Source organism: Protomyctophum bolini (genome assembly GCF_963924005.1).
Source record: "Protomyctophum bolini genome assembly, chromosome: 8".
Lineage (NCBI taxonomy): Eukaryota > Metazoa > Chordata > Actinopteri > Myctophiformes > Myctophidae > Protomyctophum > Protomyctophum bolini.
The window spans coordinates 35,661,663-35,689,172 of record NC_137869.1 but is presented as its reverse complement, the minus strand read 5'-3'; the positions used below and the strand labels follow the sequence as shown (position 1 = coordinate 35,689,172).

At 43.3% G+C, this 27,510-nt stretch overlaps 1 protein-coding gene across 1 annotated transcript; it reads right to left on the bottom strand.

Annotated features, from left to right (window-relative positions):
• Positions 1–865: 865 nt before the first annotated feature.
• LOC308320215 (leucine-rich repeat-containing protein 24-like) lies at positions 866–12,770 on the bottom strand (the record flags this gene model as incomplete). The annotated part of the gene is made up of 8 exons (XM_080770533.1): positions 866–1,300; positions 2,280–2,525; positions 3,039–3,389; positions 3,571–3,833; positions 5,525–5,693; positions 6,454–6,645; positions 10,828–10,914; positions 12,603–12,770. 8 exons carry the CDS (start codon positions 12,768–12,770, stop codon positions 866–868), a joined length of 1,911 nt encoding a protein of 636 aa, XP_080626659.1.
• Positions 12,771–27,510: the final 14,740 nt, after the last annotated feature.

The window sequence follows — 27,510 nt, the reverse complement described above, 5'->3', positions numbered from 1 at the left end:
CTTCACTCAAAGCAACCCAGCACACATCTTGCGAGGTTTGACATGAGTTTAAAGTTTTGCGGCCCAACAGATACTAGCTCTAAGCTGTGTCGACAACTTTGTCGACACTTAATGTAATCCTATTGTGAGAAGATTGTGTCAAAATGGAACATGACACTTCCAGATAAGTTCCACCACCAGCTTGTGCTAGGAAATTGACGCATGCCAATGTAAACATGTCGATGAGCTCTACGTAGGTTGCTGCAGATCTAACGGTGCAAGGTCTCAACATACTGTACAGAACCCTTTGGGAATTGTTATTACGGCAGATTTTCATGTCCTTGCCACATCTATAGGGGTTCAAGTGAAGTTCCCATTGAAGTAAGATACTGTTAACACGGTCAACACTGCAGTACAGTCATGGGTTTATGCAGCCATATGGGAATACATATTTTTCCTGGTTGCCATCAGCTTACATTGAGTGTATCCATCTTCAGTATGAACCCAAATTCCTTTGACTTGTATTGGAGCGTACGGGCTCATATCATGGCCACAGTATGTTCACCACCTCTGCCTCCATTAAGTAGGGATGACTCTTGTTTTACCAAATCACAAGTGTGGTTGTGTTGTAACATCAGGCAACATTGGCATTTGTGATCCACCAACGGCAACATCGGGTTCTCTCCTTAAACACCTCCAGTTGTTTTCCTTGAGGATTGAGCGTAACTGTCTGTCGTTTATCAGCAGTTCCCCAGGAGTGAATTCCCCAATCTCTTTCCGTTTTAAGATTATGTTTATAGACTTTACTGACCTGGAGTACAGAGCCTGCTATACAGTGCAGCACCAAGCCAGAACCTCGTTCCGTCGGGATCGTTTTCCCTTCCCTTCAGCAGTGGATCTCGTAGGCGATCTGCGAGTCCATGAACAGACCCGCGTGGTTGAGAAACATCCCCTCGGCTTCCGACGTGATCACGGGCTCCGCCTCCCCTCCCTCCCCCGCCATTCTCCGCATGGTCCGTATGTCCGGCTCTTGCTGCTGCTGCTGCTTGGCGGCGGGGGGGGCCAGGAGGACGGGACTCATGGTCTGGCCGGGCCCCGAGGAGGAGAGGGCGGGGCTGGAGGAGGACAGGGTCTCGGACGGGGCGACGGGGTAACCCAGGTTAGTGGTGGCGACGGCCGTGGTGGGCGGCGCGGGCGGTAAGACGGGCTTGGCCCGGTTGAGGACGTACATCTCGTGGCCGCGCTCGTCCCTGTACTCCTCCAGCTGGGCAAACGTGGTCGGGCCGTCCGAGTAGTCGTTGACGTACAGGATGCTCTCCTCCTGCATGTTGAGACATAGCATGACAAAAACACTTTGGGGTTAGGCTTAGGGCAGTGGTGGAACTGTGTTACTAAGGACGGGAACCCCTTTTTGTAACTATACCTTTCAGGACGGAACCCCTTTTGGGGTAGTTATGTAGCAACATACTTTTTTTGTCATTTTTGAATAAATATTTGAAAACGTAGGTCAGTTTTTGATATGTTTATGAGGTGACAGTACTTCATTAGACCCCTTGGTGTGGTTGTTATATGCAATGATGTCTTCCCTTTGTATTTCGGGTTTCTTCCTGGAGGCTGTAACCTTGACAGTCAAACGTGCCAATGAAAAAAAAGTGGTATAGTGACATAACAATATTATCCCCTCCCCCTTTATCATTCAAACACAGCTGTGGTTGTGGCTTCAGTTCAGGTGGATCACCACCCATCACCACCCACCAGGCATACCAGGCATACTTAATTAACTGGTGGGCGTGTCCACATATAAACGATTGAACGACATATCAACTTTGGTCAATCTAAATGCCACCTGTTTTTAATGAATTGATGCTGATAAATGATGTGATGGAATTTTCTTTTATCCATTTACTTTTCATTCTTTCTTTTTCTTTTCTCCTTTTCACATCATTTTAAGGTGGGCTTATCACCTGGAAGTTAATATTAATGGTTAATAAATAGAATTAATTTAAACCAGATCAAGACTAAGTAACATATTACCAAAACATCTAATACTAAAACGTTGTTTTCTTGTTGCCTACATTTTTAACCCTCCATGAACCATAAGGGGTGCAAATGTTGGTACTGCGGGTTAAAAATCACCTGTGGCTCCTGACATGCACGGCGAGTTAAAACTAACCTGTGGCGAGTTAAAAATCACCCGTGGTGTGGTGTGTGGTTAGGGTTTTGCGTAGGGTGTCGGAATCATGACTGTAGTCTAACCAAACACATGCACCCAAACCATAATACAAACGGGACAAACGCACCTTCTCTGCGCCGTCGGCCTCCTTCTCTCTCTGCTGGTGGCGGCTGTAGATCATGGCGACCAACAGCAGTGCAGTGAGAGCCAGCAGTGAGATGCCTATGGCTATGGCCGTCTGGGTGGCCGGCCCCAGAGCGCTGAAGGCCATGCTTCCCATGGCGTACAGCGGCTCACGGCTGACGTCCGAGCCCACGGCGGGACGGTGGTGGTTCCTCAGCCGCGGCCACGAGGGGGAGTAGGCAGAGGACACCTGCATGGTTTAAAGCCAAATAAATTATCATGACTGAAAAGGTGTTGGCCCACCAAGTCCCAATCTGTGATTTGTTAAACTTGAGAGTTTCCTCAACAAATTAAATTAGCACAATAATGATGTAGAATCTTTCTAAACCTAAGCTCCACATTCCAGCTGAAGAAATTGCAGATTGGAGGTTTTCCTTTTATGAAATATCCAAGATCATTTATAGGGTTTTTGTAACTTCTGTATGCTTCTGAACATTCATTCTATAGCTAGTTTGACCACTTCAAATTATCATAAAACAAATCTATGCTATTGCTAGTTTGAACTGAACACTTCAATTACTCTTTCATTCTTAAATATAACTAATAACCGAAAACAGGTAATCTATAAGCTCACGACGCGTCTTTGGCACGTTGTGAGCTTACAGATGGGCTGTTTTCGGCGCACAGCATGATTCCATGGAAGACTGCTGTGGAATCCAAATGACATGAAATGAGTGGCGACTGAGAACTTGAATGGGGTCACCTGAGACCACGAGGCCCAGATGGAGGAGGAAGAGGAGGACGAGGAGGAGTTGATGGCCAGCTGGAAGGTCACCCTGGCCACGCCGCCCGCGTTCCAGGCCTCGCACTCGTAGAAGCCCGCGTGGGCCACGGTCACGTTGCTGAGGAACAGCATGCCGCTGCCCGTGTCCGGGTCGAAGCGTTCCCCGGCGGCGTCCGCCTTCTGCAGGCGGACTCTGCCTCCTTCCTCCGAGTGCTGCTCCGCCCCCCCGGCGGCGGCGGCCCCCCCCGCAGCTCCTCCGGCCCCCATCTCCTGCACCAGGCTTCTGGGAGAGAGTGCCACTTTACCCTGGGAAGCCTTCCTCCAGGTCACCTGCAGTGTAAAGCAACGTTTTTTGTCAGGTGAAACCTTAGAGTATAACACAATCATTCCTGGGATTCCTTCAAAATAGGAGCTCTGGGGTGCCGGAAAGAAATGGCCGGTTTTACACTGCCCGTTACCATATTTCTCACCACACACACACACAGACACACAGACACACACACACACACACCTGTGGTCGGGGATATCCAGAGGCATGGCAGGACACCCGCAGGCTCTCTCCGAGGCGCACGGCCAGCCTCCTGGGCTCCAGCTGCACCACTGGCGGGATGCACACCAGGCTGTTGAGAGGCACCTCCACGAGGCTGAGGTGGGAGAGACGAGGGGGCTCCGTGCAGACCAGACGACGCTCCGCGGAGCTGAGCAGCCGCTGGCCCTCCTCGTCGATCCAGCTCCTCAGCCAGTGGAGAGCGCAGTCGCATCGCCACGGGTTGTCTGGAGACGGGACGGGACGGGAGTAGAACACAACAGAACTTCCAATGTGCATGTGACTTTACTGGAACAGTTTCTATTAACTAAACCCCTGAAGGCCCACGCATGCTCCAGTTTTTAGGTGATAAAGGTGACCAAGCTCACAAATGCGTCGCGGTGCGACTCATTGTGAGCTTGTAGATTGATTTTCTAAATATTTGAAAACATTTGAAAACTTGAAATGGCACATTCTGCATAGTGAGTACTTTCTACTTTTGGTGCTTTTAGTACATTTTGATGGCAATCATTTGGTACTTTGGTTGAATATGGGACTTTTACTTCCCATCTACAGTAGCCTACAGTACACTGCAGTATTAATACTTTTACTCAAGTAAAACATTTGAGTAATTTTTCCATAGTGTTGTACTGTATGGCAACCTACTGTATACCTAACCGCCCATCAGAGGGGACAAGTTGGTAATAGGTGTCCACACACACAGGGCTGTATTTTGCGTGTCTTAAGTACCAGGTCTTATTACTTAACTTAAGACCTGGAGGCGTGGTCAATGCTCTTTGGCCACTCAGAATAGCCAAATGGCATTGATCACGCCTCCAGGTCTTAAGTAATAAGACCTGGTACTTAAGACACGCAAAATACAGCCCTGTACAGTGTCTAATATCATTCGCTGTGACCTTCCCCTCTGTCTCCTCCATATATACTGTAGGCCTACTACAGTACGTATCAGACAGGAGATGAGGAGGACTATCACAGACTCCTCTCAGCCCTGCTAGCTCTCCCCCAGAAGGATAGGATATCTCGCCTGAGGAACAGTATACTGTACTAACTGTAGAGGCGGTTTCATACTCGAACTCTGACACTCGAGCACTTTCATCAGTAGAGCAAGCATTATCCGACAAGCACTTAACAAAGCAACACAGCACTTCAAAACGAATGTACTGTATCAGCACCAAGCACTTTAAATGATGTTATTATATTATGTCAATGGTCTGCATTTGTATAGCGCCTTTCATCCAAAGCCCTCTACCATATGCATTACTTTCCCTTATTCACGCACATTTACACACTGGTGGTGGAGGCCCTGCAACCCTGCAAGGCACATATCCCAATTTCTGTGTCAAACAGCGAGATCTCAGATCAAAAATCACATTCGTGTGAAGTGAGAGGCACTCTTATCAGCATACATCATACTGTAACGGTTTGGCGTGCCAGTTAGGCAAATGCCTAACACAGTTGGACCACTTTGGGACAACTGCTTATTTTACAATGGTTTAACAAGGATAAATATAGCAGGAACCACATGAACCTGTAAACCATAGCCAGGGATAGGTAGGGATAGTCTCCACTCCAGTCTCTTCTCTGTGACAGGTCGCGCCATCTTGGCCACTGTTCCATTCATAGAGCGGAAGGGAACGTACAAGCGTCGGGGGCGTGTCGTTGCGCTGACGTTCGTCTGTGTGTGTACTGGGTCAGGGTTGTACGTGGACATGAATAATTGCGGTGGTGTGAGTGGGTGGGTGTGCGTGCGTGAGATAGCTGATCGCTACAATACATGCATCACATTCCGTGCTCAACCAATCAAATCACTTCCGTGGTATACACAGACACACAAAGCTGGACATAGGAGGGGCTGGCGCCCCTCGAAAACTTAAACGACATGTATTTTCCCCCGAATAAGTGCCTTAATTGGTCTCACCTGTGATGCGCAGAACCTGCAGGCTGACCAGCGGCCGCAGAGAGGCGGGGCCGATGGTGTGCAGGTTGTTCCTGCTGAGGTCCAGCAGGGCCAGAGAGGTCAGGCCCACGAGGGCCTGGTCGGCCAGCATCTCTATGCTGTTGTGCTGCAGGTGAAGCTCCTGGAGACGCTGTGGAGGAGACAGTATTCATGTGCTAGTTGGAGTCATTGTGATAATGGATGGAGGAGCAGGAAGACGATATTCATGTGCTAGTTGGGGTCATTGTGATAATGTATGGAGGAGCAGGAAGACAGTATTCATGTGCTAGTTGGGGTCATTGTGATAATGTATGGAGGAGACAGTATTCATGTGCTAGTTGGAGTCATTGTGATAATGTATGGAGGAGCAGGAATAAGACAGTATTCATGTGCTAGTTGGAGTCATTGTGATAATGTATGGAGGAGCAGGAATACAGTACTGTATGTTGGGGTCATTGTGATAATGTATGGAGGAGCAGGAATAATGTGCTAGTTGGGGTCATTGTCATAATGTATGGAGGAGCAGGAATAATGTGCTTGTTGGGATCATTGAGATAATGTATGATGGAGCTTGTCATGGACTCAAACAGGAACTGAAACAATCACACTTGTGTGAAGTGAGGGGCACCCGGTAGTGTTTGTTTAAGGTGCTGTAAACATTAAACTAACATTAAAAGTCCATAGACTTGGCTGCCACATGACGTCACGTTTAGTGCTCTAAACCAGGGGTTCTCAACGTTTTTGGCTGGGGACCCCCGAAAATGCTTTGGCCGTGTCTCTAAAATGTGTTACGCATACATTTATGGATAACATTTAATATGCATACTAGTTATTATCAACTTTGTATGAGGCATAATTTAAATTGATGCATGTGTGAGGCGGGGGCCCTATGCTACTATACTCTGCCTCACCTGTAAGCCCCGGAAGGTGTAATCCTGCAGACGTGTGATGTCATTCCCGGCCAGGTAGAGGATGCGCAGATGTTCCAGTCCGTGGAACATGTCGGCTGTCACCAGGTGTATCCGGTTCCCGTTGAGCGCCAGCTCCAGCAGCTGACCCTGCTTCCTGAAAGAACCGGGTTCCACTGCTGATATGGTGTTGTTCTGGAGAGGAGAGAGAGAGAAGAATTATATGGTGTTGTTCTGGAGAGGAGAGAGAGAGAGAGAAGAATTATATGGTGTTGTTCTGGAGAGGAGAGAGAGAGAGAGAAGAATTATATGGTGTTGTTCTGGAGAGGAGAGAGAGAGAAGAATTATATGGTGTTGTTCTGGAGAGGAGAGAGAGAGAAGAATTATATGGTGTTGTTCTGGAGAGGAGAGAGAGAGAATAATTATATGGTGTTGATCTGTAGAGGAGAGAGAGAGAGAGAGAGAGAGAGAGAGAGAGAGAGAGAGAGAGAGAGAGAGAGAGAGAGAGAGAGAGAGAAGAATTATATGGTGTTGATTTGGAGAGGAGAGGAGAGGCACATGAAAGAGAATGATATGGTGGAGAGGAGAGGAGAGGAGAGGAGAGGAGAGGAAAGGAGCACATGGAGTAGAAGCTTTATGTTTGACAAAATGTGCTTGAAGGGAAAATACATTTAAACAAAATCAAAGAAAGGTTATGAAAACTAATGAAATAACGGAAACAAAAAAAAACATTTTGGTAAACTGAACTACAGTATTTATTTACTGTAACTAACTAAAACAAACTGAAATTATATATACATAATGCCCTTTGTTTAGTTTTTCTCGTCACCAACAGTAACTGAATATATATTTTTAAAATGGTATCTTTAGTTGAGTTTGTATTACACAGTATAGGCCCACTTACTCTGACCTTTTTGAATCCTGCACCTGGCAAATAACTCAAAAGAACACCCCACTCAATCTGAATTAGGAAAAAAAAGAAAAATCGAAGCTAACTAAAACTAAACTCTAATGAAAAATCCCAAACTATTATAAACTTGCAGGCACACAAAGAAAACATTCTGTACACGCAGTACAGGCACACACAAAAACGTCTTGGCATAAAAACAAACAGACAAAATGTGGATGTGAATGGATTAAGCAGACGTCGTCTGCATTAGAGAGTGACATTTTGTCGGGATTCCCGTGGGTCACGTGATTCCCGCGGGAATCCCGTGGGATGGGATTATTTTTTTTATTAATCCCGTGATCGGGACGGGACGGGAATGAAAATCAACGGGAGCGTGCAGGAACGGGAATGACATCTATCTAGAATCATAATGATCATTTTCAGGAAGGAAACAACGCTCGCAAAGCTCGCCGCGGTGCTCAGGCTCACTGCTGGCTGCCTGCTGTAGCCTGCAGAGCGGCCAGGAGCCCAGCACACACACACACACACACACACACACACCAGGTGTCAGGTTTCAAATGAGTGAATGGGGGCAGGGGGGTGGAGCTGGGTGGACCGCAGTGTTTGTTTACAATGAAGTTTCAATAGTTGTCACTGTACAATACTTTAAAACAGTTGTCATGTTGCACACAATCAATTTGGTCATAGCAGCCGCTGAGCCGCCTGTAGAAACCCCTCTCCTCTCCAAGCAGCAGCCCACATAACCGTGAGACCGCAGTGAGAACGCTATGGCATTGCAAGAAGCTAAGGCTTAGCTGCTAAGCTAACACAACACCAGCCATGGTGGTGGTGATGTTAGCTTAGCTTAGCGTAGCGTAGCTTGCTGCTGCTTGGCTGTTCAACTTCACTTCATCTCTGCCTATAATTTCTTATTGTTACCCTGACACCGGAGCTGCAAAAACAGACAGATCTACAAGCTCTACAATCTCAACTATCAAACTCCAGCTAGTCCCACTCCTCTGAACTCCAGGCTGCATGAACAGTGCTCGAGCGCTCAGTTTTCTGCCCCCTCAATGTCGCAAATCTTGCGCATTCACTTCAACTTTAATGGCTCTTCTGCACAGCGCAGCAGTAGCTTTGCTTTGCGCTTGCGTTAGTCAAAACTAAAAGCGAGTGACAGTGAGACGAGCATGTCGACCGTAGCAATGAATGGAGAGACCTTTTTGGAATGATTAAATCCATTATTGGCCTGGAGAAAGTTACAGCCGCTCCGCCTCCTCCTCCTCCCTGGCACGGTACAATTAGCCATGTGCTATATGACGTTTTGTTTACCCTGCGACAGGGACTGAGAGAAGGAAACAATGTCTTAATAAAATAAAACATTAAATACCATGTTTGGGTTTATTCAACTAAGGTACTGTTACCATAGGCGTGGTGTGACTGACCAATGTTTTGTTTTTTAACTGACATACATTCCACCATAGCAACTTTAGCAAGGTATGGTATATTGAGTACATTGAATTTCAATGTACTTTTTTCACTAATTAGTCTTTAAAAATGGGGGTCATCTTATTATATAATCGGCACAATGCGGTATTTAAAAAAAAAAAAAAAAAAACAGGAGCGGGATGGGAGTGGGAGTCATATAATCGGCACAATGCGGTATATAATCTATAATCGGCACAATGCGGTATTTAAAAAAAAAAAAAAAAAAACAGGAGCGGGATGGGAGTGGGAGTCATCTCGAGTGGGAGCGGGATGGGATCAGGAGTCATTCTACAGGAGTGGGACAGGACAGGATTTTTATTTTTACATTGGTCCAGGATTGGGACAGGACAGGATTTTTTCTGTGGGAGTGGGACAGGACAGGAGTGGAAATCCACTCCCGTGTCAGTCTCTAGTCTGCATCTCACCGTTCCTGTCGCATCGACCGGACAGAGAGACATACAGTACATACATTATTTATATACGCAAGCACAGCCACATAGAATAATTTACTATATTTGTAGTATGCTATACTTAACTTACTACACATATTACATGGTACAGACGTGTGTGTGTGTGTGTGTGTGTGTGTGTGTGTGTGTGTGTGTGCACGCGCTGATGTAGTTAAGTATCATCAAAGACTTGTTTCAGTGAGTTAAGTGTTCATTATGAAAATAGGTTACAGGGGTGCATGTTGTGCAAGCCCAGTACTGTACAGGTAGAATGTTACATTTCTGCAATGGTGCAATAACTGATTTGTATTCAGCAAAATTACCTTCAAAGCATGGGCTGTCTACATTCTAAAATATGCAGAAGGTCACCACAGCTCTAGTTGATATGGGGCTGTAATAAGCTTCCCTCTGCAAACATGTTACTGGTGGTCTCAAAGGACAAAGCTATTGCTGTAGTGTCATTGCACTCTATCATAAAAGCAGTGGTGTAAAGTAACTAAGTACATTTACTCAAGTAGTGTACTTAACCCTTGACCCGCCACAATTAATTAAATAATTGTTTATATTGTATATTGCCAGTGTGTGTGTGTGTGTGTGTGTGTGTGTGTGTTGTCTCGACCGGATGTTGATCTCTCGCTGGGCGATGAGAAGCGTCGGCATTCTGCCGTGGACAAACCTCGCCATCTGGGACAAGGAATTGTAGATAAAGGCGATTGAAAGCAACAGATAGAATGGGTGCGCGTGCAGTTCAAGATGGCGCACTGTATAAAAGATCAATTCCCGTAATTCTAAGTTCATGGCGGGGGGCCAGTCTACTCCAAATCACGGTGATTTACGGGAATGGCGCCCAAGTACAATTTTGAGGCATTTTTACTTTACTTGTGTACATCCAATTTTCAATACTTTTACTTCTACTCCACTACATCTCAGAGGCAAATATTGTACTTTTACTACACTACAATTATTTGAAAACTACTTACTTTGTAGATTTAGATAATTACTACAAGACATACAGTAACCACTTCAGAACTCTGGATTTTCAGGAACGATACAGTAGGTTGTCAGCCTGGTCGAGTGCTGGCATACATTTGGTTTGTAAATGTTTTTTAATTTAATTTGTATTTTTTTTTACTGTGTTGTGAAGCAACTTATACACTAGCTGTAAAGGAGTTTTTATAGAGTAATCATAGAGTTAACTAAATCTCTGTTGGCCTTTAAATCAGTCACAGTGATTTATTCCGACCCATTGTTTATTCTAATCCTTAAAGTATTTTTGTTATCTTCTCCCAAATTAATCAGCTGCTACTACCGACATTTGTTGAATTAATTGCATTTGCTTTGTTTCATAGGGCAGTAAGTCGTTGCTGTTGTGTGCAAACCTTGTTGCTTTTGTTCTATTTTCATCCTACTTTGAGGAAAGTCTACCAAATCTTTTAAGTACATGCAGATTAAGTTCCATAATCCTAAAACTCATGAGACATGCATAGAGGCTATCAGTATGTTAAAGGCAAGGGGTGTGCGTGCGTGCGCAGCATGAGCATGGTACAGTACCTGCAAGTAGAGATAGTGCAGTCTCCCTAGCTGAGAGAGGTCCTGTCTACGGATCTGACCAATAACATTGTCCTGGAGGAAGATGGTCTGGAAAGAGTAAGGAGAAAGATGAGATGACAGAAATGGTCGAATCAATCAATCTAAACAGGAAAAAAACGATGTTGCAGGCAAAATGGACTTTTCCACATAGCCTGTTAAGACTGAAGTTAGGGTTAGATTCAGGGTTAGTAATAGTCGGACAACGCGACCAACAGACATGTCAGACAATGGCTGACAACAGAGCATGTGAGCGGCCGAGAAATCCGCTCTTCGCTCTCGATGGCTTTTGTCCCGCTCGTGTTGATCCCCCCCCCCTGGACTACATTTTTAGTAACCGCGTCCACTTGGTTTTGCGAGAGCGCAGGTTCCTCCTCCTCCACAATTTCCTCCTCCTCCGCAATTTCCTCCTCTTCCTCCACCACCATCATCATCATCATCATCTTTCTCCACTTCTCCTTCAAAACGTCAGGGAGGATGTTCACTGCCTTGATCATGTTGCTAGCACTGTCGGTCGCCACACGAGTCACGCGTTGATGAATGTTCCAATTTTTCGGCACACTTTCATACTTTTGGTAAATGTGCTCTGCACACACTAAATCCAAGCGTTTAGGTTCTAAACACAGCAGAGACAGTAAGCCGTTCTGAACCATTTTAAATTCTGCTCAGTGCTCAATTTAAAATCCACCCGCTCCACTCCTCGCGCCGGTCACGCTCCGTGCTGCTCACGCTCCCCGCCGCTCACATGCTCTGGCTGACAACAACGTCAGTATGTGGAAATGTCCATACTGGCTGCATTGCATGGTGTTGATAAGGGCTGATGATGGAGATTAAGTCATCTGATAACATCCGAAGCCGCTAGTAGAGGGTGGGACATGCTTGGGGATATCCACTGACTGTGTGGAGGGTGGGACATGCTTAGAGATATCCACTGACTGTGTGGAGGGACATGCTTAGAGATATCCACTGACTGTGTGGAGAGTATATATTAATAGAGACGGCAGATTTATCCTCCCATCCACTTGCATTAAGTTGCTCAAAAGCGCATGACTCACTCCTCCTTTCGGGTAGGAACAGAGTGCATTATGGGATGGATTGGACCCATGAACACACTTGACACAGTTGACTAGCATTGCGGCATTTGCGCGCGTTCACGTATGAAACATTCGTTCACATGTCATGGACCCAATAACATGCGCAATGATAGCAACGGACCAGCGCTGCAGGCGCGAGCTGCAATGACAAATCTGGCCACTATGTCCATTTCGCCTCAGGGTTTCCTCCGGGTGCCGTGTCTCTTAATATATACTCCAAGGGTGGGATATGCTTAGAGATATCCACTGACTGTGTGGAGGGTGGGACATGCTTAGAGATATCCACTGACTGTGTGGAGGGTGGGACATGCTTAGAGATATCCACTGACTGTGTGGAGGGTGGGACATGCTTAGAGATATCCACTGACTGTGTGGAGGGTGGGACATGCTTAGAGATATCCACTGACCTGTGTGGAGGGTGGGACATGCTTAGAGATATCCACTGACTGTGTGGAGGGTGGGACATGCTTAGAGATATCCACTGACTGTGTGGAGGGTGGGACATGCTTGGGGATATCCACTGACCTGTGTGGAGGGTGGGACATGCTTGGGGATATCCACTGACCTGTGTGGAGGGTGGGACATGCTTGGGGATATCCACTGACCTGTGTGGAGGGTGGGACATGCTTGGGGATATCCACTGACCTGTGTGGAGGGTGGGACATGCTTGGGGATATCTCGGAGGCTCGTGGAGCCACACTCCACGGTGAGGCTGTAGCAGCGACAGCCGGCCGGGCAGGAGAGCGAGCCGTGTCCCGGGCCGGGTAGGGGCAGGAGCAGGGACAGCAGCACCACAGACGCCTGCAGAGCCATCGTGACAGGCGTTGTTGGACTGCAGAGAGAGAGAGAGGCAATCAAAATGTATAAATAAATAAATGTGCTGATGCAACGTTAGTAATTATTATTGCATTCCTGGCAGCGCACTGACTGCAATTTTCTCTTTTCTGCAATTATGTGCCACTGCGACTGAGAATAGGTGAATCAATGCTTGGCCATGATGATTCATGACAGCACAATATGTACTATGACTGGAGGTCTGTGTGCATACAAACAATATCAGTGGGTAGGAGTCGGAATCACTTTCATTGTTACACCACAGGTTTAAAACAAAAGTCGATGAAATATGTTTTTGTGCAAACTCCATTGAAAGATGGAAACAAACAAACAAACGAAAGGAGAGAGGGTAATACATTACATACACATAGCATATCCATTCCCGTTAGACATAGGTAGTGCATGAACACAGCAGCAGCTATACTGTATACTACATGTATAGCAAAAAAGGCTATCAGCGCATTTGTTCATGAGATGTTGATGAGTGAGAGAGGAGAGGTAAAGATTAAGAAAAGTATTGAACGTAGGCCTACAGTAGCACCAGACAGTGAGACAGAGAATTAGATGAGATCATGGTATATACAGTAACCTACAAATGATAGGATAACATTCGATAAACAGATTTTTAAATAGCTCCAAATTGAATAGCTACAAATTGAATAACAAATTGAATAAATGTGGCACGTACACTAATGCCATATTTAAATGAGCGCAAACTCCGATAAGCATATGGTCCCAAATTAAATAAATCAATAATGAATTCCATTTTAAAACATGTGATATTGTTTTAGTTCACTGCATAAACACTGATGCCAAATTAGTCTCCGGATTCACCACAGCTTAATATGCAGTAGAGTAGACTGACTGAATTGCACATCTATCCTCACACATGCCTGCGTATGGATTGGACACACACACACACACACACGCACACGCACACGCACACGCACACGCACACACAGACACACACGCACACTCATTGCTCACACATACACGTACTTACGATCAGGCAACAAAGATGATTATGGCAGCTCCACCATTCATCTATCTCCTCACATTAATCAAATCAATGTTGGCAGATAATTGCTTTTCAATGGATTCTATAATTAAAATGAATGATCATGCCAGTGATTAGTATATTAGACATAGCTTATAGCGGCTTCAGTAACACTTACATTTCAATTCATATTAATACACTAGGCGGGTCATCAATTACAAAAAAAATCTGTTGTTAAAACAGGGGTATGGCAAAACACATTTTGATCAATTATGGCGTAAAGAGAAATATTGGAACAGGAAACATAAATTACCAACTGCACCAAAGCAGATCAGCTACTGTAGTAAACACAACATGAATGTCTATATCTTCCCCAAAGTGTGAACTGTGGAATTTCAATAATGATATTCTGTTTAGCCTAAGAACTCAACAGTCTTTTCAGAAGTTTATTACGACCTTGGATCATTCTCAACACTACATGCAATTAGTGAAGACCATGCAGAAGGACTGAGGACGGTGAATGGGGTTATTATATGGGTTGAAGTTAAATAGACATCCACTGTTTCCATTTTAGTATATTGTATTTAATACGCAAGCCTTGTAGTTTACCAGCAGCTCAGGCAAATCCTGAGTCATACACTTATAATCTTCCAATTACTACTTTGACACTTCTAATCCTCACATAGACCCCCTTTCCACCGGTTGGTTCCCAATGGGAAGTTTGGGAACCGGTTCAGTTCTTTTTGGCTCTTAGTTCATGAGCCAGAGCTCCATAATTGGTGTGAAAAACTAGACCTATTTTAAATTGTTTATAGGATCAATACAAGTAAATTAATACATGATAACCCTTCCACAGTAGTAGCTTTTTCATATTTCACACTTTCATACTGTCACCCTCACTCCCACACCTAGCTACGTGGGCGTACTAAAGAAAGATACTAGTGCGGAAAGCACAAAGGAGCTGGTCAGATGTAGGTAGAACCGAGATGACTGGAGACGCCGATGGCTGGCTCGTCTGAGGACGACGTAGAGAGAGGGATTATTCTGTGAAGCCGCTGCTCATCCTATCAACATCATTTTAATGCTACATGAGACCATTAGAACCCTATGGCATCTGACACTAATGTCCCACATTATTCCTTAAACTGGAATTACAAAATCACACTATCATCATTGTGTGATTAGTTCATAATATGGTATTTTTGGTTTCTATAGGTGAAAGTAAGCATAAACGAGTTCAGCAATAAAATATGTATGTGTTGCTTCAAATGTGATTCTTACCATCCACAAGGACATGATAGTAGACATGCCCTTTTGCTTTCATTGATTACATACATAAATGCAAGAAAAACAAATATTGACTTGCGAGTCTCAGGAGCTGCAGTGATGTGTAGTGTGTGTTCTACTGTGTCTTAGGGGGGTCAGGGTGTTATGGGTTTCTGTAGGAATGCATGATGAGTTACAGTAACATCCTTCTCTTCAAGTGCTCTTTTACTTACAGTATATTGTAGTCCTCTAGACTGAAGTACCACCTCAAAAAATATTTGTTTCTCCAAGTACCACCATAATAACTGATGTTAAAATACAGGAGAGTGTACTGCCCTTTTTGTTCCATTCCTAAGCCAATAATGCTGCTGCTCTGACAAAACTCTGTCTAATCACTAATCGGCACAATTGATGATGTTTCTAATGTGATTAATCCGTTCTCAAATCTTCTATTAACGGCTAGGTGTGCCGTCATGCTCATTTCAGCACGGCTGGAGAGAACTATTTCAACCAATTGCTTGGTCAGACTCAGAAGAACTACCTAATATTTTGTCTTTTTCTCCTTTTTTGGGCGACTCCTCTGTGTACCACCAGAGGGGGGGCTCACCGTGGTACCAGTGGTTGGGAATCTCTGCTCTAGACTGGCCTCAGTGGCTTGAGTCCAGTCTCCAGGCCGCATTTTAATAGTCTCTATCCCATCTCTGCCTTGTCTGCAATTGGTCTGGACTCAAATTACTTAAAAAATGACTTTACATTTTGTAAATAATTCTGTCTAGATCATTTTGATAATGCCAGATGAAATTGTGTATGATTTGATTTCAGACCAACAGATTTGACCAAATAGGATGCTTCTAGTCTTAGTCTTGATTCAGTTATCCACATGATCCCCCAGCGCCCGCAGCCCTATTCTGGGAGCCAACATTCTGTGAAAATAGCAGATCTACAGACTCGCAACACGCCCCAGCGATTGGACATTTTCGGTGAAGAGATTTGATGTGGAGGGACATTGTATGTGTAGAGTTCTAGGGGACTTTTAAGTATATAATTTATTTGTGGTATTGATGATACACATTGGGGGAGAGAGTAGAGATGATTTCACAGCATTGTTTTTGGAGCAATGTAGTGATCACTCTTGTACAGCTCTTGTCTATAGGGCACTTATGACGTACATCGTTAGAGAGCTATGGACTTTAGTTTGTTTTTAAGGGCACTAACGTAAGACACAATGTGGTTGATATAGAGTGTGCGCCCCTCACTTCATTCACACAAGTGTCATTTTCCCACCCACCATGATACCATGGGTATCTTGACTAAAGCATCTATATCCTGTAGCATTACTCAATAGCTTCCCGGGTGGCAGGCTGAATGATAGTCTATCAGATATAGACCGTCATTCATTCATCAACCATTGTAAGGTAGACTCTACTCTATCTTACAAGTTGATGAAAGAAGAAACACACACACACACACACACACACACACACACACACACACACACACACACGCACCATGCCAGCCTGCTTCCCCTGCTCTTCTCAAATAGACCACGTAAGGGACCCATGCATGCACAGAACACATACTTAGTTATTTCCTCAATGCCAAAACCAAAGCTTGTGCAAGGATTGGACTGGAACATGGAGAAATATTCATATCAAACATCAACATTTATAAATGGCAAATGCAGTACAAAACAGGCACTAGCAGTAAAAGTCACTAAATGGACATATTATGTTCGTTGTGTCAAACCTGTTTGAAACGAAGTGCAGTGTTCTCATTTTCTTGGTATTCAGTGTATTATCATTAATTATGACACCACATGATCAAAATGTTATATTTCCAACTGATTTTGTCCACAACCTTTTCTTCTTTAGAAATACTTTCTGTCCAATCAGGGTGTAATGATCATTAGACTTCTCAGGCCCACCTATCTCTCCCAGGTCAGAGTTAGTAGTAGTTTAAATGAATGCAGAATTATGTGTGGGATGAAAGGACTTCACATGCAAAAACTATATATATATATATATATATATATATATATATTGGAATAGGCTATTACATAATTTCAGTGTGCCAGTGATCACCCTCCCCTGTGCCAATGTAGGCACCAAGGTTGCCTACCAACAGTGCACGGACAGCAGGCAACTTGACCTGACTTGCCATGCAGTTCTCCTCTCCTGTCCTGTCTGTGATTCTGATATTCAACAGTCTGGATATTCCAATCCAATATCATACTAGTACAGAAGTACTTCTGTTGGTTGATTGGTTGTGTTGTCCTGAAAGCCATGGTGAAGGCTTTCACATTATAGGCCGCCTAATAGGCCTATTTGTTGCCAAGCCATTTAATGCAACAATTTAATTCATTACTGAAAATTATTTCAGAATGAGTTCATCAATAGGCTACACTATAACCTTTGTCTACTTAGACGTTATGGCATGGTGGTGGTACATTTCCATGTGTTTAAAAATTATGATACTACCAGATATCACACTGAAACTGATCACATGCAGTGACCAATTTTTGTTATTGTAATCTACTATTATTTGTCATTCTTATTCTGAACTTCTCAATCCTGCAACAAATGTTTTAAATGTGGACGTAAACTGTATGGGAGGCAGGATCAAATCATGATGTAAATGGCAATGTTTAACGTCATGCATATATATTAGGCGTTTTTTGCATTTCAATTAAAATTAAAACAATTACACATCAATCTCATATTGTAGCCTTACACGCCATGATTAGCCTATACAGTATGTTTATTCATTTGATGAACACAATTCCATTCGCTTATATATGCATATAAAAGACGAACGGCTGCATATTAATTGCTATACATACCCAGCTAGTCGATGGAGGATTTGGAGATGTCGAGGCGATGCTTTTCACTGGCGAACCTGGAGAATGTCCGTCCACTACGGCGCGATGTAATTTGTATAGCCGCCTATATAATATAGTCCTATAGGCTACATGAGCCTTGCTGACAAGCCATCACATCAAAACAGTAGCCTTGTGCATGCAACCTGCACGTCCACGAGCATGCATATTGACTACAGAGACGGTGCTGCGATCAGACCATCAGGACGGATCCATCCATCGCATCTTTAGCAAATAAGATTAGGCTAACAGAATAGCGCCATGCCGAAAGCACGACCCGCACTGCATGGCCACAATATAGCCATATTAATGTTACATGACTGGAAAGTTCATATATAATATATAGGACCTATATACAATTACATGGACCTGCTGGTGGTCATCCTCGTTCGTTCATAAATCCCATCCATCCAGCTACGGTATGTCTTCTTGTCACCCTCCTCCTTGCGCACGCAGCGTGTCATCCAATTTCCCCACGCTCCTCCGATGGCCCCTCCCTTCCCCATCACAATCTCTCTCTCTCTCGCTCTCGCTCTCTCGCTCTCTCGCTCTCTCTCTCTCTGATAAAGTACTCAGTCATATTGCAGAATGTCCCATTTCACACACTCAAAATCTTTCGAAAATAGCCGATCTACAAGCTCACAATTCTAGATCTGCTATTTTGTTTTCTAATCAAAATTTAAATCTCCAAAGTAACTAGTAACTAAAGTTTTAAAATAATTGTAGTAGAGTAAAAGTATTTTTTTGGCTCTGAGATGTAATGGAGTACAAGTAAAAGTATTGGAAATTGGAAATATTTGAGTAAATATACCTCAAAATTAGTACAGTAATTAAGTAAAGGTACTTACTGTATAAGTTACTTTCCACCACTGGCTGACAGCATTAATAACTACTGCTTAACACAAATGCATTTTCAAAGAGACAGAGGGCACTATTGTAGCCACTGCAGTCTGCCACTATGTTTTATGACCTTTTGTGGAATGTTTAACTAATAACTACAGTATAAGCTAAACTCACATTTCTGAGAAGGGCAAGAAAGGCAGGATCTCCTGATGTTGATGGGCCCCTAACAAAGATTTTGAAACGCACAACCACTGGCTTAACATCTGAAAAGGAGAAAAGACGGATAAGATTAATTCATATCAGTATATGAGGAGACAATTTCGACATAAAGGACCAACCCTCTTCTGACGTAAATTCAGAGTTAGCTGTAGCATAATTTGTAGAGGTCAATTCCGGTGTCTGTGTGTATTAGCATTTGTAATTTATTATACATGTATGTACATACTGTACAGTCGATTCAGGCGTAGGTGTTGTGTGTTGGTTAATGCAGGGGTACGTGTTGTACCATTTTGTAGAGGTTAATGCAAGGGTATAAGTGTTTTAGCATTTGTAAAGTTTAATGTAGGCGTACTGTACTATAGGTGTAGAAGCATTTGTAGACTTCGATAAAGTGGATAGTAGCATTTGAGTAGAAAAGCCTTGCTAAAATTGCATTTTGCACATGTATTTATCTTTGAGAATCTTTTCAACAATATAAATTAATCTTGATCGCTGTCATGCAGCATGTTTAAAATTCTACTATGGTATTCACTGTTCAACAGATTCAATCACTACAATGGATTGCATTTGCATATAAAAATAATGCTCTCACACACTCCTGTGCTGATTGCTGAATGGTAAGATGTGTTTTATCTGCAACACAGGCAGTTATGTACCGTAGTCAGAACAACAGTCTTGGAGTTGAATGCAGATTTCATCACAGTAGCAGCCGCCTCTAACACAGTCATTATTCTGTCCTGGGCAACACATCACAGGGCTATTGGAACAGCCTACAATACAAAACATAACATTGGTTAATGCCAAGCAATTATTTTCTTCAGGATGTTACTTTAACCCTATAGTCTCTCGAGACAGACTGTTAAGTGTTAACTCAGAGGGCGTTGTTTTTCCTTTGTTTTGCCAATGGGCTCCCAGATTGCTTTAATCCTGCCAAATGACAACTCAGTACTTTATGGTGACATGAGAGCTTTTCATTTAGGATTTCCCAGTAAAAAGACAGCCACACTCTTAGATGTAGGAAGTGTAATTCTTTATGTGCAGTCTCTCAGGATTACGCTCAATTCTAAGGCAACTTTTTTATCTTGCGGGTTGTTAGGAAAATGTCTTTGTTTAATAGGCCTGTATGTCTTACTGATTTTCAATGAACAATGTTAACAATTCTAACACACAAATGTTCAGTTAAATGTTTATATCTCATTGTAAAATCGATATGCTAATTTATATTATTTTTTAAAGTTACGAATGCAAAACACATTGGGTTACACCATAGTAAAATCTAATTTCCAATGCCCCTCAAAGAAACATATATTTTGATATCAAATCCCAGACTCATTTTATGAAAATAATAATCTTCATTGTCAATACCACATTAGGAAATGCAAAACCTCACTCTCATTGCTTTCGCACAGCTTTTTCCTCATGCCATCAGCCACAACAGCACTCAGGAGCACATTGCCAGTAAGAACCCCAGACCAAACCACATGCATTTGTGGGAATCTATTCCCACACATACATCTCTAGGCCAATAATTTAGTGGTACACACTTTAAATTTGGTAAAACTTTACAGTAGTCACGTACGTATATACAGTAGCAAGAGCATTTAAACCAATGTGAGCAGGTTCTGTTGCTGCCAGTGCCAACACATATTATAGATCATTGACCACCTGACCATTGTCGGGTCAGAGTGTTGGATTTGCAGGAGAAAGATTAACCATCGTCAATAGAAGAGGGTAGTCTGACTACACTGTATCTTGCAGTAGGAGCCTACTACAATTTGCTGTTTAATAATATAATATAACATATTCAATGATATTTCATAATACCACACTATATTTGATTCTAGTTCAATGAACATATTACAATATGATATTGTGTTTATTACCATAGGGGAATACTCTACCTATAATATATTCTTAACATTACACTAATTAGCTTAAAAGGGTGCAGCAACACAATCACTATACACTATATTTATAGTAACATTTGTGCTGTTACACAATGTTATATTTTTATTTTACTTCCCAGACTCTCTAAGCTATTACTTACCTTATATTCTATTACTTCTAAATAGAAAAACAATGCAAGCTAAAACTAAAACTAGCTAGGTCCCCATCTTGCACGCCACCTAACATTTTAGAATTGTTCAAATTGTAGAGATCGGCTATTTTCACTCACTCTTCTGAAATGTTTTTCAAAATAGTAAAAATAAAACGCACTAGTGGTCAAAACCTTACCGTCCTACAGTATACTTGCAGCTGGTGGCTCAGTTGTAATAGTGCAGTATGAATACCTGTTCCATTTTGTCCACCAGCCATGTGTAACATCAACAGTAGTCCAATGGTTTTTATGGCACCACACTCACACCACCTCATCCTGCCAGAGATTGTTCATTTGATAAAACAAATAAAAAAATAAATGCTGTAGTTTATTGACGTCAGGATGCTTTCTCATCACACAAGTTCTCTTTGTTTACAGTCCCTTTAAAGCCTAAATATTTTTCTTATTAGAAAACATTGAAACATGCAGTATGATCATCAATGTTGACCGTTACCAGTGAATAGTGCAATTCTGTTTCAAACAATGCACCATAGCTCAATATTTGTTTTTATCTGGGAGGCCACGAAACCCAGCCTTTCACAGTGATCAAATATTGATCATTTGCTGGACAATGTTCCCTGCATGCTACAATACTACAGTTCAAAGAAAACTCCAATGCTTGTTGTTTTCAACCTTCAGAATAAAGTTATTGACAAAGACAAAAAGATAGACAGATAACTGGCAGTGAGATAGGGAAACACACACACACACACACACACACACACACACACACACACACACACACACACACACACACACACACACACACACACTGAGAGCTCAGAGATTGAGAAACCGAGAGAGGGAAAAGGGACTTAGCCCTAGTCAGTGAGGCAAAAACACTGTCATGATCCTGGGGAGTAGCTTCTGTCTGCCATCTTCGGCTACCATCCTGGAGCTGTTCTCTGTGTCCAGGGATGCAGGTCTCATCCCCGACATCTCCTTGGACCCCGTCCTCACCTCCTTTCTGTCCCTGGACTCTGCGGAATCACTGGAACACCAGTACTCTTCCACACAGCGGGGTTTGACTGAGGAGCAGCTAGCTGCCTTCAGCCATAAGCTGACTTCAGAGCTGGGAGGAAGCAACAGGGTCTCCAACGGAGGAGTAGGAGTGGTCGCTCTGGCTCTCTCAATCCTCATTGACCTCGTGGCCCAACAAGTAGGAAAAGAAAACGGCACATGTGCAAAGACAATTACATGTTTTATTTTAATTTTTTAATTTTGCTTGCTTGCTTGTTTTTTGATTGATTGGTTCGTTGCTTCATTGGTTGGATGGTTGGTTGGCTGGCTGGTCTCTAATTTATGTGAATGCTATATGATTTTGAATGAAATTAATTTAAAGTCTTCATCTAATAGAAGTACTTTAATAGAAGTAGGTAAGTAATCTTCTCAGTGGATTGGGAAGATTATAAATATTTATACAATATATCACACAAAAAAAATATTATAAAGCATACTCTAATCATGCAGAGGCACTGAATACCCTAGCCGCAATTTTTTATAATGGGATGAATCTAGAGTCCATTGATTCCCCATTCATCCAAATTGCTTCCAAAGTATAGCTCATAACATGTCTACGGTGGATTTTTATGCAGCAAAAGCTTGGCAGATTGAAAGAGGATATTTCAAGCTTTCCCTACAGCTGCAATATTGGTGAGTTTAACGTCGTTTAATACAAGCAGATCGCAAAAGCAATTTGGATGAATGGGGAGTCAATGGAGGGTATTGCAACTCTATATTCATCCCATTATAAAACAAATCCAGAGTTGCAAATTGCGGCTATGAATGCCCAGGTTCTCCCAGCTGAGGTTGCCTCAAATCTATGCAGTCATTCTGTGGTTCAGTCACACATACGTACCATAATATGGTACGTATGTGTGACAGCAAGCAAGGGCCATATTATGGCCCTTGCTGCACCTCTCTGCTGATAACCATTAACCAGCTCCACTGAGGTAGTTTGGTGGTTCAGCACCTTGCTCATGGTAACTGTGGTTATAGATGTTGAATTCGTTTCCTCCACCAGGAAATTGCCAGCTTTAAAAACAATTCAAACCTGTTTATCTATAGCTAGCTTGCTTATGTGACCACTAGGCTATCCTACTTTATTCAAATTAAAACGTAAAGAATGCCACGGCTACGGTGATCGTTTCAACCTTCCCGTTTTCCCCACCAGGTCAGAGCACAAGTTTCCGTAGCGGAGGAATCGTATACCCACAGAAGACAGGCCGACACAATGTTTGGCATCAGCAGCTCCTCTAGAATTGGCGGGATCATCCACAGCTTCCTCAGACAGATCCCTGGCATCGCCAACAACACAGAGAAGATGGCCGAGACCACAGAGCTGTATGACAACTTGCTTAAGCTAGAGCTGATCGACCACTTTGAGAGGATGACCAATAAGAAGAAGAGAATGAGTTCAGAGTCCATGCAACAGTGGCTGGCTGGGGCAGCTGTTCATCTACACATGAGAATTCACCAGGTCAGACAAAGACAAAAAAATTATAATAATCACAATCATGTGAAGTGAGGGGTTCCCACTGTGGCTGCCATTTTCATACATCTCTTCTAAAGTCAATTTGCTTGCGTCTTTTATTGGTGTGGCATCATCATCTTTATCCTTGCCCATGCACCTTGTTAATGTTCAAGTTCTTCTCTAATTACCTGGCTGGTATTGTCTTGGCTTAAAGTCAAGAGACCATTGCCGTCGTACCATTGCTCAAACTTGTCATCCTCCCTGATCATTTCCACTGTCATACTGTCTAAAAAGTAAATTTCCTTCTCGTGCTTTAGTGGTGTGGCTATAGTCTGACACTATACCATCATCCTCATCGTCCTCCATGAGACATGAATGCAGTGTTATTGTATAAAACGTAAACAATATTTATTTATATTGGCCACAATATATATTATTGAATACTATTTTCACTCCATTAGGTTCGACAGAAGTCAGTGCCATCAGGCTCAGCTGAGTCCCTGCGTCTCTCTTACAAGACAGGCTTCTCTCGGCTGGTCCAGTGTTACAATGCATACCTGCGCAGAAACATCCAAGAGACTGCGCCTTCAGGAACCAGGCGACTCAGAGGCAGGGGTGCAGGTGGACACAATAAAAGTAGCGCCAATAGATCTAACATGACCGATACGACGAGCTCAACCAACTTTGGGCCTACAACAAATGTAACTAGCTTAAATAGCAGGTCTGGTGCAGCTCGACAAGATAGTCCAACTAGACTCAACAGGAATGCAACCGCAAAAGTGTCCCATGCTGTCAAAACTAAAAATATCCGCGGATCTACTGGATTTAATGAAACAAAAGAAATAGGTAAAACCGCTGCAGCTACAGTAAGCAGTAAAACTACTGGAACCGCTAGAGTGTTGACCTTGTCTAGTGAAGAGAGAATGCTTAAGGAACGTGCTCACCAGGGTCTGTTGGTTCTTGAGCCCCTGAGGAACGTGAGTCATGGAGTGCGGCATCACCCCTGTGAGTCGCCGGCTATAGAGCAGGCCCTGGTGAGCCGCATCATCGATGCTCAGGACCTGGATCAAAACAGGGACTTCTTTCTTTACTCCGAGAAAGTCTTCAAGGGCCTGGTTAGACAGAAGGATGACTTTGAGCTGAACATCACATTTCATTGAAATTTCACCCGCAAGGCGCTCGTGTGGCGCAGTGGTAAAGTCGGGAGGAGTAGGACGAAGTCTCTACGTCCTCCCGGTGGGGGCTCCTCATTGGCGGGTGAGTCAGTAGGATACAACAGCAGTGAGTGACACAGAAATGTGGGTGGGGAGGAATTCATTTGCATAATGATTACATTGGTGAGAAAAAAGGGGGGTAAAAAAGAATTGTCTACTCTAAAATAAGAGAATATAAATTAAAACCGCAGTTACAATCCCAGGGGTGAAAGGTGACACAATGAGAAGAAGCAATTCTGCAGTCTTGGACTAGTAACAGGAATGTTGATTGAAACATGACCATACACACGCACACGCACACGCACACACTTACCAAAAGCTTGACAGTGGGGTAAGGAGTGTCTCATACTGTAGTAGTTACTTAAATTCCACTAGTTTGATGTCAAATGCTGTAATAACGGTACACTACACAATTCTGCCTGAGCAACGTGCTGCACTGTATGACTGTGAATTTGTACTGCGTGACTGCAGAGGGAGACAAAGTACAAGATTAGAGAGCTCCATGATGATGCAAGCCACTAGCTGACACCATCCACAGTTCAGAGAAACAGTGATCAAAGAGACTGCCTGCTGAATCCAAAAGGGCACATTTATATAGGCCTGAATAACTTGCACATCGAAAGATTGTGCGCTCGCTTGCCACGAATAAGAGATTGCTTTGAAAATTGTTTATTTTGTGAGTGAAACCATCAAAGTATAAATTGTGCTCAGGGTTATAGGTTACAATAAAACTGTCTTGTCTCCAAACATTTGTGGTGTGCTTCTTCTTGCTGGTTATGTGACTCACACTCACCTGAATATTTTGGAGTTTCAACATCTTCAATAATGAATGATGTTTTGACCTTCCTGCTCTAGGCAGAACAGTATGGTTGCTCTTTCTACCCCCATCAAAAACTAAAAACTGTCAAAATGTACACCTACAGTATACATCCTAGGACCTAGGCCTTCAGGCCAGATATCTTCTCTTTCTGCTGTGCTGGCTCAATGGCTAATCAAACAAATATCTTCTCTTCTCTGGCGCATGCCTGCGATAATAAAGATTGGAATCAGGTAAACCCTACTTAGTTCAAATAGTTACACGTTTTGTGTGTAGCTAGCTCCCAGCTTGCAGAGGACCTGCCTGCGCCCTGCGCCAACAGAGGCCCTTCCTGCGCCCTGCGCCAACACATTTGAGACGGGGAAAAGCACATCAGACATTAACCACTTAAGCTATGAGCGGGTTTGCATTAAGGTTGCCTGCCTATACGTTGCACAATGTAAAGTGCTTCGGACAAAGATGCCACAGAAATGCAGACAGTTTACCATTCAGGTCACACAGGCATGTGGCATGCGGCCCAGTCCACTAAGCCAACTGGGCACTTAGCCCCTCATCTTCTAACCTTTATCAAGCGGCCGATCTCTCAGAGGACTATAATGAGTCCAGCTGTCATTGTGTACACTGTACACAGTGTGAGCCCTGCAAACAGCTGACCACAGACCATGCAGTGACCTCTGGACTCATGGACTGTGGGGGGTGTGTGTGTGTGTGTGTGTGTGTGTGTGTGTGTGTGTGTGTGTGTGTGTGGGTGTGTGTGTGTGTGTGTGTGTGTACGCTCGTGCGTGTGCATAGTGCATGTGCATTTGAGAGAGGGAGAGAGAGAGAGGGAGAGAGAGTGGTTAAAATAGAGGCAAAAATTGTTAATTATATTCTCTTACTTGGTGAATCTGGTGATATGGTTTGTAGTTTTGTATTTTCAAATGAATATTGCTCATTGAAATATATCTTGGTGCGAATTAGGAGTTCCACGCAAATAAAAGATGACAATAATTAGGCTATAAGATCACTACTAGGGATTTAAGTCCACAGTCCAAAGTCTGACTGATGTTGACAGAGAGCATGCAAGCACATCATGTGATATATTAAAAGGTAACACGTACACGAGAGAAATTAAGTAATTTATAACCAGAATACAAACATTGTTGTGTGTTTCTGGAATGGAGATCATTGATCAGTGGTGAACAGTTTGATGAGAATCCAAATGATAAACCTTTTAACAATGCGTGGCTTTCTCAGCCACACTACAGCATCAGGACTTGTGTAGTTATTGCCGTTACATTACTGCCACATGGTGGTCAGTCTAAGTTTCCATATACTGCATGTGTTGTTGCTGGTATCTATGCATTACGAGTTATGACACTAAAGACTTCACAGTGTAAAACTGAACATTACAAACACACTGCACAGCTGCTTCCATTATTGACTGTCATCAAGCTGTCTGTAGCAGCCAGTGTTGCAACCCTATAGGCCTATTCTTATCTGTATTGCAATTGCCTCATTTTATTGTAATTGATTTGTGATTTATTTAATGCCTTGAAATGCATTCAGTCTGTTAAGGAAATATGCAATTTATACTTATATAGTCTAACTCATGGGTCGATCATGGTTTACCTTGTTTGAGTTGAATATGCCAATTACTAATCATTGTGGGTGGGTCTCACCTGCTAGGCAATGTAAGGGAGGTTAGAAATGTGCAGAGTGAAATGCTCCAGCTCCCCACTCAGTTTGCTCAAAGCTGTTAAGTGGAAAACACACAAGTGCCTTGAGGAAAGAGGCCTGCTACTAACCTGTATCTTTAGGTTTTCGTTTTGTTTATTACTTGCGCAAGCAGAGCGTGCAAGTAATAGTTTCGCCCGTCCCAGCCAACCCGCCACTTTTGATGCATATGCAAATAAAACAGCAAATTGTGCCTGATTT